The 13,962-nt window shown below is 26.7% G+C and overlaps 1 protein-coding gene across 2 annotated transcripts; it reads right to left on the bottom strand.

The window, feature by feature from the left end:
- Positions 1-4,198: 4,198 nt before the first annotated feature.
- On the bottom strand, positions 4,199-9,752 carry LOC113556476 (zinc finger protein on ecdysone puffs-like). 2 transcript variants are annotated; one of them, XM_026961440.1, is made up of 10 exons: positions 9,197-9,752; positions 7,236-7,361; positions 7,050-7,171; positions 6,856-6,976; positions 6,513-6,791; positions 6,336-6,437; positions 6,188-6,269; positions 5,730-6,110; positions 5,168-5,460; positions 4,199-5,030 (listed from the first exon to the last, which is right to left on the bottom strand). In XM_026961440.1, the coding sequence occupies exons 1-10, from the start codon at positions 9,419-9,421 to the stop codon at positions 4,737-4,739; spliced, it is 2,025 nt and encodes a 674-aa protein (XP_026817241.1). In that variant the 5' UTR covers positions 9,422-9,752; the 3' UTR covers positions 4,199-4,736. The 2 variants fall into 2 exon arrangements, with proteins under 2 accessions (XP_026817241.1, XP_026817240.1); XM_026961439.1 differs by having other exon boundaries at positions 9,152-9,421.
- Between the last annotated feature and the right edge of the window lie 4,210 nt (positions 9,753-13,962).

Below are 13,962 nucleotides of genomic sequence, written 5' to 3'. Positions count from 1 at the left end.
ATTATTACATTTTTTTTCATATAAAATTCGTAAATGTGGCTATCATCATTATTTATTATTTTATTTGTGGATTTACCATTTTTACCACTATTATTTATGTATTTATTATAATTATTATTTTATTGTTTTTAGTGACCGTACGCCACATATGTAGCGTGTGTTGTGTAATACATTACAAATGATTACTGGGTATTTAAATCCTTTTTTTTATATATATAATTCGAATATAGCCATCCCAACAATACCTACTGATTAAAAAAATATTAAAGAATTAAATATGCAGGTGCATTATACAAATATAAATATTAAATAAAACTTAAGTAGTCTGTGTTAATAGGAAAGTGTGCAAATTTTGGTAGTCTTAGATAACAGGATTTTGGTGTTTCAAAAACAACCGCGGAGTCTTATATAACGGATGTAGTCTTGGGAGGTAGTCGCGAAAATAGCCGTAGTCTCGTATAACAGGAAAGTACCCTTTCTAGCATTGGTAATTGAGGATAAGGGGATACATCGCTTATGTATAAAAACATTAAAAAATATGCTAAAGGATTAAATGTAAATAGGTAACAAACTAATAAATATTAAAAAAACTAGCAACAAAAATAATAATAATCGCTGTTTTCAGGCTGATGTAGAAAAATAGAACCAGTGATTATAGGTGTACTATTGTCTATTGCGGATTGGGCATGCGACATTCGATACCTTCTTCCTTCGTATCGATGCGTATAGACTAAGACTATACCATAGAGTACAGAGTACAGACACTACAGACTCGTGTAACCGTGTCAGTCCTTTCAAGTTCAATGACCAATACGAGACACGAACAAAACTTAGGTATCCATATAGGTGCTTAGTTTAAATCGTGGACATCCCCCCCGCACTGGTACATTTTTGATTTGGATATCTACCTTCATTTTTTTTTTAATATTGTTTAATATGAAATTGTTTTTTTCTACTATTGTATAATATTTCCAAATATTTATTATTATATAATAAATTATAGATTAGAAAAAACTACTAATTATTTAATACGATAATGGTGTTATTGTTTCAAACATGTAGCCCGATAGTTGTACGGCCGGTGAACGCTTTTTCTCTAAAATAGAAAAAATATTAAAAATTAGGAGATTAATGAAATTAAAATGTCAAAACGTCAATATTTTCAGAAAAATTAACTCTACAAAATAGTTATCTTCAATTTTTTTAAAAAAAATTAAAAAAAACACTTGTTAAGTCAGAGATCGGCATGTAAACTTTCTTGAATTTAAATTTTTAGAAATTTTTTAATTGTATGCAAATATGCAATATGTATGTATGTATAATGTATTTTATTTTCATTTTAATTTAGTGAGATAGATCTCCGAAACTGGAGAGCGGATTTTTTTGTGGCCTTCAGGTCTTGTTAGATTCACATTGGCTAGGAGAAGTGCAGTGAAGATTTTTAGAACTTTATCTTTTATAGTTAATTCACTACAGCTTCAAAAATAATTAAAACACAATTTATTGGACGTTTTTTATGTTTTTCAGCTTTATAGATTTGTAGTGAGTTAAAGATTGAAGATAGTTCTGAAAATTTTCACTGCACTTCTCCTAGCCAATATGAACATAACAAGACCCCAAATAACAAAATTCATTCTCCAGTTTCAGTAATCTATCACGCTAAATGAAAATCTAGCAAAAAATAACTATTTTTTTAACAGTGAAAAATTAATAATTTTTTTTTGAAAATTTTTAATCTCACATTTTGTATCTACTTGATAATCCTTTTTTAATAAGCTAGCAACCAACTTTTTAGTTATTAGTTTTGTAGAAAAGTTAAAAAATAGAAATTTTGAGACTGTTCACAGTTCACACCAACGTTTTTGTGGATTCAAATCGTTATTATAAATACTGCTTGGCCGCTTGGGTGTGATATCGCCATATCGGATCTCTCTCATTAATATGTTATTTTAAAGTTAGCTTAATTATCCACCTACACATTACAACTGAGTTACATTTTTATCATTTTTCTATTTAACACAAATTCTTGAAGTTATAAAAATTCAGACTTTTTTCATTTCAATAACGACTTACTTGATTAAAAATTAAGAAAGTAAAAGAAGAATATTTTTTAACTTTTTTACCAAAACATTAAAATAAATTATAACATGAAATATTTGTAGTTCTTGTCTCTGTGAATCTTATAAAAAACCAGAATTATAATATCTCCATTATTTCAGGAGATATCACAATGGGTAAATTCTCACGGGACACTATGTATAACCATAAGGTAGATACTATTATAGTAGGTACCTTATACTTTGGTCTACTCTTTATTCTGTAAAATCTTATTTGTACATTATAATTTAATGTTTATAATAATAACGTGAAATTGTGATCATAGATATTTAAAAAATACTAAATATTTATTAATACTATTGATAAATAACAATAAAAACTACATTTTTTTTTATCAAGTGTTGACACTTGGACTGGTGTAACATTATGCAATATGCGGTATTGATACTTAATACTGTGCAAGCACATAATTATGACATTTTTTTATTATGATGGGTAAGGTTATTGTTATCTAACTTTTCTAATGAAACAAACTATTTTTAATTTAATGATTTTAATGAGTTATATTTATATTGATCAACAAAAATATTTTTGAATTTTTTTGTTTAAGCATAAATTACCTAAATGGTTATTGACCAACATAGCATCAAATATCACATTTTACACTTATACATTTAGTAGTAATACTTTAAATTAAAATACTAACTCACTACAGTGACTACACTACTAGTCACTACACTTACTAGTTTCTAAGTTTTACGACAATTTAAAATTTGTTCATTGAAGTTAGTACATTAATTTAGTGATGTTTTAGTGAAATTAATATTTGTATTTATCAACATCTTACTTTAAAACATAAATACAATTTTAAAATGAAATAATAATTCACAAATAACAACTTGTATTTATTTGTCATCCTGCTGCTGAACTGTATTAAGTCTATTACACTGCTGCCAGACAAACTTATGTTAAGTCCTTACTAAAATCTAAATATTCATGATTTATATTTCATTGCAGGTATTTTTTTAATTTTTAGATTGTATTTTATTATATTAAAATTATGTTTTAATTAGTATGTTATTAACTTGTCACTAAATTCTTTATAGATTTTTAAGTGTATACTTATTTTACAAACATTATATTCAGTTTATTTTAAAAAGTTATTTTTCATAATATTTAAATAGTACTTTAATGGGCACTGGCCTTTAACATTTACAATAAAAACATGTTGTTAAATTTTTCAAAGTGTATGACATTTAAGTATCTTTAGAACAATAACTGTTTTATTTGTTTATACATATAATTATGAAATATATGTTAGTATGCTACTAAAAATTATTAAATTATTAATAGTCATAGACCTTATACTGAGTATAAGTAATAATAGTATATAAAAAATAATCATAATACAACACGGTGGTATATTACAATTCTATTACATTGTATATGATAATATATTCTATGTATAGAATGGCATATGCTATCCCTTGACAGGGTGATACAATTTATATAGTGCTGATCTAACCTGTCATCAGTATTGATGTTAGTTTCACTTGATCGAATAAAAATTAGATTATTTTGAAACTCTATTTACATTGTATCCTAAGATAACAACAAAAACATCTAATTGTGGATATTATGACCGGTCAAATTCTGTAGTACCAATGTTAGCGTGGTTTATATATTTTATGTAAAGAACATTATTTTAAATCTATATAGAAAATTTAAATGAAAATTACTATTAAACAATAAAATGAATGCAAGATATAACTAAATAAACATTTTTTCTTTGTGTCACTATAATGTTAGTGTAACACTAACACAATGCTAATGACATTATAAAATATAGTGATACTATAAACGGGTTAAATTTACACAGAAAAAGTAAAACACAACTCAAATAATATTTCCAAAAATTATTTTTACATTTTTCATAGATAATAATTTTACATTACTTGTTTTTAAACACTGTGAATGATAGATATTTTTTTTACAATTTAAATGCATACTTTCCTGAAAAAACAATAAAGGAATCATAAAATACAATACAGTATTAAGAATTTTAGAAATGTTTATTAATTTTCTTAGCTATCTTTTTTACTACAAATAAGATTTGATATCTAAACAATTATTATTATTATTATTAAAAACTAGCACAGTAATCAATGGTTCAATATTGAAAAAAAGAACAAAATTAAATTTTGTCATAGAATAATATGGATTAATATTAAAATAGTTATTAAACACACACATATATTAAAATGTAAAAAAACCTTACTCGAAATAATAATTATTTTGTAAAGTTAAAATTTAAATTTATATTTAAATAATATAATAGTATAACTTGTCACACATGATTACATTTATCGACAGAATAATGTAAACTAAAGTAATATTATCATCACTACACTTAATAACTATCAGAAAAAACTGCTAGTCATAAAATGATAATAATAGCAGATATTTGTATAATTTAATGGAAAAAAATATTGTTATGGTCCGTGGGTAAATTATAATTGTAAATTATATTAAATTATTAAGGGTTTGTCATTACAAATAAATATAAATGTATAATAATAAAAAATGAATGTAGAAATCACTGTGACTACTGGACAATAAAATGCGGGTAAATAATTTTTTATATTTTGATAATTAAATTTTTTCTTTGAGTTATAGATTTAACGCCGCGCTCCACGCCTAGCTACACCACCTCTTCCTCCACGACCTCTGCCACCACCACGCCCTCTAGTTGGTGTTGTAACTGGAACCGCTGGCTTTGTAACTGGAGTTACTATTGGTACGGCTACTGGCATCACTTTTTCAGTTTCAGCTATTTTATCTTCAATGACAGGAGGTGTTTCTGTTTTTTCAGTCACTGTGCTTACTTGTGCTTCAGTTGTATCCATTTTATTGTTTTCAGTATCAGGTTCTTCTTTAACCTCCAATTTAATGCGTTTAACAGCTCTACTCTCCTAAAAATGATAAATACATTGAATTAGAATATTGTACAATAAAGATATATATCTCAAATCTGAATTGACCTTAGTTGAGCTATTCTGGAATTATCAATTTAAAAAAAATACACAGATCAGAAATATTATTAACGAACCTCAGAATCAATCTCAACATTTTCAGTTACAGCATTTGTGTTGTTGTCAGCACTATCAATTTCTTCTTCTTTTATTTTAACTTCACCAACCTTGGCAGTATCATCTTTTTCAATCACCTGATCAATTGTTCGTTTCTTACTTCCTGAAGTAGCTTCTTTCATTTTGGTCATTGTTGTGTAATTGATATAATGGGCAGCAGTCTGACAATGAATTGAAACACGTTGTTCGTCCAGTAAAAAACAATTACATAATCTACACACAAATCCTTTTGAAGAGACCAACAATTCTTTTCCTAAGTTTAACATAAAATTATTTATATGATTAGTATGGTCAATGAAAAAAAAATCACCAATAATTAATTTACAATTTTAAAAAACAGTTATTATTGTTGAATGATAATTAAACCATTTATTTTGTAATTTAAAAGCTAATGATTTTTTTTTTTTTTTTGATATAATTAAAAGCCTCATTAAACAACCACATAAAAGAATAAAATAGAAAATACTGTGAATTTCTAGCAAATTATTATTGAATAATAATTCTAATTGCATGTAGTTTTACCTATGGCCACCTTTGGATCGTAAGCAGCGGGTTGATTTTCTTTGTTAGTTGCAGATTCATTAGTAGCATTATCTTCTTTTATCGATTGATCAGCCACATCTTCTACAGTTGATTCTTCTCCTGTAGCTGTAACATCTGATGTATCCATCTCTTCTTCTTTTTTTTCTTTACTCTCTTGTTCTTGATCTTTGTCATTAGTTGTAATTGCAGTATCAGCAGCAACAGCAGCTACCTTAGTTCCAGCACCTTTCTTCCCACCACGATGATGCTTTTCTCCACTTCCACCCTCCAACTCTAATTTTAATTTAGTAGCATCACGATCACCAAGCATTTCATATTTTTTGGCCACAGGCATCTGATCATGATCTTGCTGGTCTTCTTCTAAATACACAAATAATACATATTGTTTAATAAATTAATACATTTTAAAATAATAAATAGGTATAAAAAATATTAACCTTCAATTTTAATCATGTCAATCAGATCAAATTCATCATCTTTCAAATGAGGATGTTCAACATGGCGCATTTCAGACACTTTCTAAAAAAACATTATTATTTTATATTAATTTATACACAAAATTTAAACTGAATAATATGTATTTACTTTTAAATGTCCAGCAGTAAGCTTATGTTCATCCATTTCAAGTCGTGTATGGAATAAGGCATCACACAATTTGCATTCCGGATGCAAAAATTGTTTTAGTTTCTACAAAAATGTTTTAATACTTTGTAATATACATTTTTATTCAACACATATTTATATTTAAATAAAAATTCTCACCCTGTGTCTATCGCTTTTTCGATGCCCAGTTAATGGTCCATAAAACCGTACATCGCACATAGGACAATAGCTACGTAAAAGTGGTTTAGAACCAGAGTTGCCTGCATTTTTACTATTAGATTTATGTTTGTTGTTTGTAACACGTTCCAAATCAATTTCTCTTTGGTTTTCAACAGCTTTTATTTGATGTCTCATAAAATCAACACGCATTCTGTATGCTTCATCTAAGTAATTCATCATCAATTCGTGAGGTCTTCCACGTACATGTTTTTCAAAAGACTAAAATAATATCAAATTAATAACTATAATTAATAGTTATTATTTAAAAACAATTCTATCATACCTCAGAATCCCACATATGTTTAGAACATACATGACAATAAAGTACAGCTGAAGGAACACCAACATAAGATACTTTTTTGTCAGCATCCAATTGTTCCTTAGTTCTCTCACGATCATTTTGTCTAAAATTGTGAAATATTCAGTATCATATAATGAATATAAGATTCATAAGATTAATTATAATTAAATAGTTACCCTTTTTTGTTTTCATCATTAACTTTTCCTGCAGATTTACGTTTATCTGCATCTTTTGTTCCCCCACCAGATTTACGGCCTCCACCAGAAAATCTATTGTGTGGATCACCACCACCACGACGCTAAAATATTATTTTTATTAAATTATGACATGTATAATTGTGATAATAAATAAAAATTAAATACCCTATTATCTTTATTGAATCCTCCTCCATGACCATCTTGTCTTTGACGCATACTCATATGTGACATTCTAGGACCACTGCCCCAATTTCCACTTCGATTTGGACCACCACCATAACCTCCTCCAGACTAAAATATACATTATTAAAGCTCATTATTATATATTGTTATAACTTAATAGGTAATAACATAATATTATACTATATTCTAAAATATTTGTTATTAATTTTATATGGTATCAATTAAATACTTATAGAAAAATATGTAAATAAGAAAAAACATAAATGATTCTATATATTACATTCTCGAGAGAATGACTATTGTATTGACTAAAATTAATCTGATTACATCTCGCCCTCCTAAACGGTCGACTATGTGTAACAGTGTCCACTATAACTATTATTTAATGTACTATTCAAATGAAATCGCAATGTAAACTTTCAATTTTTTTCAATTATAAAAAAATGAGTAAAAAAATATGCGTCTAATAATAAATGTATATTATTCATTTAACCTAACAAACCAACACCATAATATTGTATACTACAAATCAGTTTACAATTATAGACAATTTAAAGAATAAAAATAATTTTTTAAGTGTCGTCTAGAACTAAACCATTGAAAAGAAAATTCTTTGAGCATATAGCATCATTTAAATATAGACAGTTAATCATAACTTATAAGAATAAATGAGTCAAACTTCATTTTTTTTATCAACCCATTAAAATTTATACTTTTATAAAAATATATCCATAACCAAGTTTAAATCTCATCTAAAATAAACTTAGTAAAAATAAACAGTATGCAGAATGGTTCTTTTATCAAACAACACTCGTTGTTTCAAAAAGTATTAATGTTTTTGAAAATATTTTTTTACATAGTTTCAAGTTGTTAAAAACAACATTTTGAAATACTTTTTATCCTTATAATTTTTTAAGTTTTTTCCTTTTTTGAATGACAACATAGTGTTTTAATTTCATAATCCAAAACAGAATAATTTTCTGAATATTTTGATATATAAAAATCGAATTTAGGACGACTAGTTAGTGAGTTATACGTATTTAAAGTTTAGACGAGAGGAGTAGTGGACAAACATTTTGCGGGGTAACCTCGTACCACTCCATTTCACAAAACTAAACTTTAAATATATATAACTCATAAACTACTCGCCCTAAATTCGATTTTTATGTATCAAAATACTCAAAAAATTATTTTACTTTGGAATATGAAATTAAAACACTATGTTGTAGTTCAAAAAAGTAAAAACTTAAAAAAATTTAAGGATGAAAAATATAATTTTTTAATAAAAACATTAATACTTTTTGAAATAATGAGTGTTGTTTGATAAAAGAATCACCTTGTATACTTGATAAAAAAAAATTGTACTAATGTAACATTTTTCACACACATTTTGAGCTTGAGTATCCTAATACTACTTGAGTTGAATTTCTTATTTAAGAGGACGCCACAACAACATGTTTTTGTGTCCATCTAATATTTACATAAATGCAATATAACAAATTTGCGTCCAGTAGAGCAAATTATGTGTTGTTTTCTTTAATATGAGTGAATTTACCTATTATCAAAATCAAAGGTTAGAACAATATCAGTGTTTTAGCGTTGATTTTTTTTTTTTTTATAGATATCTTAGCATAAGTACCTTGTGTTATTTATTAATACCTATCAGGTATAGATTCATTTATTAATTTAGTCTCTTAGCTAGACGAAAAATGAAATGTATCTATTATAGATTTATTTAGAATTATGGTTCAAGGAACCTACTATATACAAAAGGATCTAATCAACAAGTACTAAGACGCAGTACAATTCACACCAAATTTCTGTAAGCTTGCCATTGTCATAATTAGACGAAAAATGTATCAATGATTTATGACAGGCAAGTAACATTTTATAGTTACCATAGAATTTGATGAGGTTAATAATTTGCTGATTATGTTACTAGCCATTGCCAATTGAGCTGGCGGAGGATGCCCGCCTTGTTGTGCCTGTCGTGGTAACGGACCAGACCCAGAGCCAGATTGCCAAGGATTAACGGAGCCACCTCCGGCTCGGTAACCGCCGCCGTTGTTGTATCGGCCACCAGCTCCACCACCGCCGCCACCACCATAACCGCCGCCTCCGCTACCATAACCACCATATCCACCGCCACTTCGTCGGTTGTACGCCATCGGAGTGTTTCGAATAGTATTACGCAAATGGACGATAAAAGATCGGCGTAAGTTGACTATTTGACGACAAACTGCACTGTTTGTAAATAGACGCGCGAACGTGACAGCGAAAATCGATTTGAATAAAGGGTCGCAGTATGTCGTATTTACTTGAAAACGAAAATAAGTGGGAAAATTGACCGGCAAAATGAGTTAGAGCGTCGCAATGTCACAACAACGATGTGAAATTCGGATTAGTAAACCGTACCTGAACACTTCGGACGCTAATCGAAACCGACGCCGTCGACCACAACTAAAAGATGGCGTCCAGTCGGTGCTCGATGTGGGCCGGTGTCGCCGCCGCCGGTTTCGTGGCGGTGGCGTCAACGGTATCAACGAACGCAGTGTGGCCAACGTAACAATTCATCGGCACTGAATCGAAATAAAATACTAGATTATTAGAATATAATATTATGAAAAATATTTATAATGTCATTAATGATTATGCTAGCTCCTACTCTAGCCATTCCTAGCTATCCCGTGTGGTTGCGTTCTCCACCCAAACGCGCAATGACTGACCATTATACTGTTAGCCACACATATCTATATTATGTTGTTAATATATGTATGTAACTATGTAAGAAGGCTGTGGCGTGTGTTCGTGTGTTCATACTTTCGGACACAGTGGAGGCGGATGCCTCCATAGCATTACATTATGTGTACTTATTGATTTTTTTAAATTAATTTATTTATTTATGGACAATGCCTCCGTAAGAAAACGAAAAGACACCTAAATGTTGGGATGGCGAATGCTATAATATACCTAACCAATGTCTATAATATTATGATTCATGATACATATTATATTATTAGGTTTACAATTATAATGTTTATCGTAATGTATTATAGAATGATGTGTCACTCGTCATATACCTAATATCGTATATATTTATAATTATTCTTTCGACTTAGATTATTATAATAATAATACTAATAAATAGGTTACCATTTTGACAACGGTCTAAATGTCAATTTATATTATGGAAAATAACATTTTTTTTTTTAAACATTTTTCAATTTAAGCCGTTTATTTAAGGGGCCGCTTTATGTATTAATTTTACACAAAATATTGTGAAATTAATACATAGGGCGGCACAATAATCGTTCAAAATCTTAAATGGATAGCACAAATAAATGTTCCAATTTCAATTTTAAATATTTTTAAATTTTCTATAAATTTTCATTTTATGTATAATATTTTAATAAAATTTTAATTTTTCAAATTGTATTTTATTTAATTATAGTCATTGTAAAATCAGTTGTCATCAGCTCATATCAAATTTAATTCATAATTTATTTATTTTAATAAAAATATAATTCTAGGTATATTTAATTAATATAAATGATAAACATTTTAATGTTTTATTAATTCAATGTTAATTGGTTACATTACAATGCCTAAGTAACTTATTATATAACAATTGATCTTTTAATTTAAATAAATTAAATAAATATAAGAAATTATATTAAACATTATAATATGTATAATCATTATAATAAAAAATCTAATTTTATTGGTTTTTTTGCCAAAACGTCCAACACTTCCTCAACTATTAATGACACATCTCCATGGATTGCCAACATTGTGAGTCCATTAAAACGAGTCTAAAATAATTTAACAAATATAGTATTTATAAATTTAATCAAACAACCCTGTTGTAAATAAAAATCAGAAGAGGTACTCTAGGGCCGTTCCTAAGTTTTACGGGGCCATGGGCAAATTAATGTGGAGGCCCTTTGACCATCATAATATGATATTATATAAAAAAAAAAAATACTCATTGATATCGATAAAATTCTTGCAAAAGTATTTTTTCAAATCTTAACTACAACCAATCTTATATTAAAATGTAAGTCCGTACTGGTACATTTTTTGTGCGTTAGGTACATTTTAAATAACTTCATAACTTCAAATTACCAAATATACTAAAAATATGAACTCTTAGAAATAGAAATATAATTATTAGTTTTATTAATTTTTGATTCATTAAATAAAAATATGCAAATGCTCACGAACTCTCGGCTTCTCGGGCCTTAATTATAATTCATTAATTAATAAATTCATAAAATATTATTTGAATTAATAGTATTAGTTAATAATTATAGTATTATTATATGTTTAATATGCAGGTATTTGGTATACCAATTATACACAGTGGCATGTAGTGGACTGTGGAGTCGTCAGTGATGAAGCAACGTTGCTGATATGTTGCCACGCCATTGAGTACCTATTATACTACTTTAAAAACTAATAGAAATCTAATAATTTATTATTTTAATGAAAAATAAAAATAATATGTAGGTACATATTTTAATCAATTATTAGTTACTGATATTGGTGTTATTGTTCACAATTCACCATTCACTCTTCAGTGTTCAGTATGCAAATGCCAGATATGCTTGTAAAAGTATGATAGTTTATAATGTCGACTTTATTAGCGAGTAGTGACACTACGGTATATGCCCTTATGAGTAAATATATTATCATATTATACATTTATTTATTTACTTATTATTTTTTATAAATAATCTGTCTGGTTTCTGGTATACCGCGCGATAACGAATTCCTACGAAAAAATATTGGTAATTTGATTTATATAATATTATTATTATTATAATATTTTTTCGTGCGAGTAACTATAATATTATTATAACTTAATCAATAATCGTGATATTGTTGGTAAAAAAATATTATACTGTGATACGCATATGAAATATAGTTAAAAAAAATTACGACCAATGAGAGGGAACCCCATGACCCCCCGCTGAGTACGCCAATGCTGGCAAAGGACATTTTATAATGTATTCCTTCGAATCCAAAATACCTGTAACCTTCTTATTTCTTTGATATTTATTGAATGTATTGATGTAATCATGAGACTTTGACGATTTTGTGAATAATTAAATCAATTATTTGTGCTGGAGTTAATGATTGAATATAAAAGACATTTCAACATAATACTAATACAATTAAAGAAGTTTTGAAAATGTATTTATAATTTATTATATAGTAAAACAACTAATTATAATAATGTTAATAGTAATATGTATATGTAATATTATAATATATATATATATATATAATATACATATTAATTATATTATGCTATAGATAATAATAATAATAATAAATCGGTACTTGTAGTAGCTATAATTAGTAATGGTATATAGTACGCGTAAGTTTTTTTGTAAAAATTCTATTCCTTTTTTTTCTCTAAAGCTATTTAATAAAATTAATTACAACACCCAAAAAAACGTACAATAAATTAGAAATATAAATAGTAATAATAATAATAATAATAATAATAAAAAAAAATTATCAATAACAAAAACAATAATATATTAATATAAATATATTATATATATATAATATATATATAATAATAATAATAATGATAATTATAACCTCTATTTTTTTGCCTACGCATATATATTTATATAGTAATAATATTCTATATTGTTTTTGTTAAAAATTCAAATACAAATATTACGAAAAACATTAATAATTTATAAATAATATATTAGTATAGTTTCGATAATAATAACTTATCTTATAGTTAAATGTATTTATATTTTTTGAAAAAAGTTACACACACACACACACACACTGCTAATGATAATAATTATAATAAATAATAATAGTATATAATAATTTTACATCAAATAATGTGTAAAACTCGCGATTGTTTTAAATTTGGTCGAATTGTTTTAAATTGTTTATTCTAAACCTTTACACATAATTAATGTTGTTTTTTTCATGAACATTATTATATAATATTTATAAATTGATAGACACTTTTGAGTTTTAATATTACAAAAACACGCGTGCCGAACGTATTATATTTTTTTTTTTTTTACTTAATCCTATACATTTATCAAATAGATACGTGGTTGTAAAAAAAAATTCCATAATATTTTAATGTAGTTATCTAACACGCATATACTCATATACATTGTATATACAATGTATATAAGTGTGTGTATAAACATAAACAAAGTATCTATAGGTAGTAGAAAAGACGCGTTATTTTAGAAAAAAAAGTCAATTCCATTTAACTGTATCATTGTCTAACTACGTTATTGTGTAGGTTAATACCTACTATACTATTAATTATAGGTACACGTGTGAATATAATATAATCGATCTTAATAATATTACTTCAATATCGGTAAATTATATTAATTTGTCACATAAATAAATATACGCATAATAGTACCTATCTAAAGAGAAATATGGAAATAGGAAGACAAATAGGAATGTGGAACACAGAGATAATAATATTAAATAATGTTTCTTAGAGTTTTCATTAATAATTGCGCAATGTTACGGCCAATGAATGTTAATATATATAGTGTACTTATTATAGATAATAATAAAAAAAAATAATATGAAAATTGAAATGAAAATGTAGGCCGGTTGCAATGATATAGGAAAAACAAATTTTAGAATGTATATTATTATTTCTATAAGTATAGTATATAAGACTGATTATACGACGATG

This window comes from Rhopalosiphum maidis, chromosome 3, assembly GCF_003676215.2.
Source record: "Rhopalosiphum maidis isolate BTI-1 chromosome 3, ASM367621v3, whole genome shotgun sequence".
Taxonomy (NCBI): domain Eukaryota; kingdom Metazoa; phylum Arthropoda; class Insecta; order Hemiptera; family Aphididae; genus Rhopalosiphum; species Rhopalosiphum maidis.
Note: the sequence above shows the minus strand (reverse complement) of the source record. Positions and strands in the feature narration are given on the sequence as shown.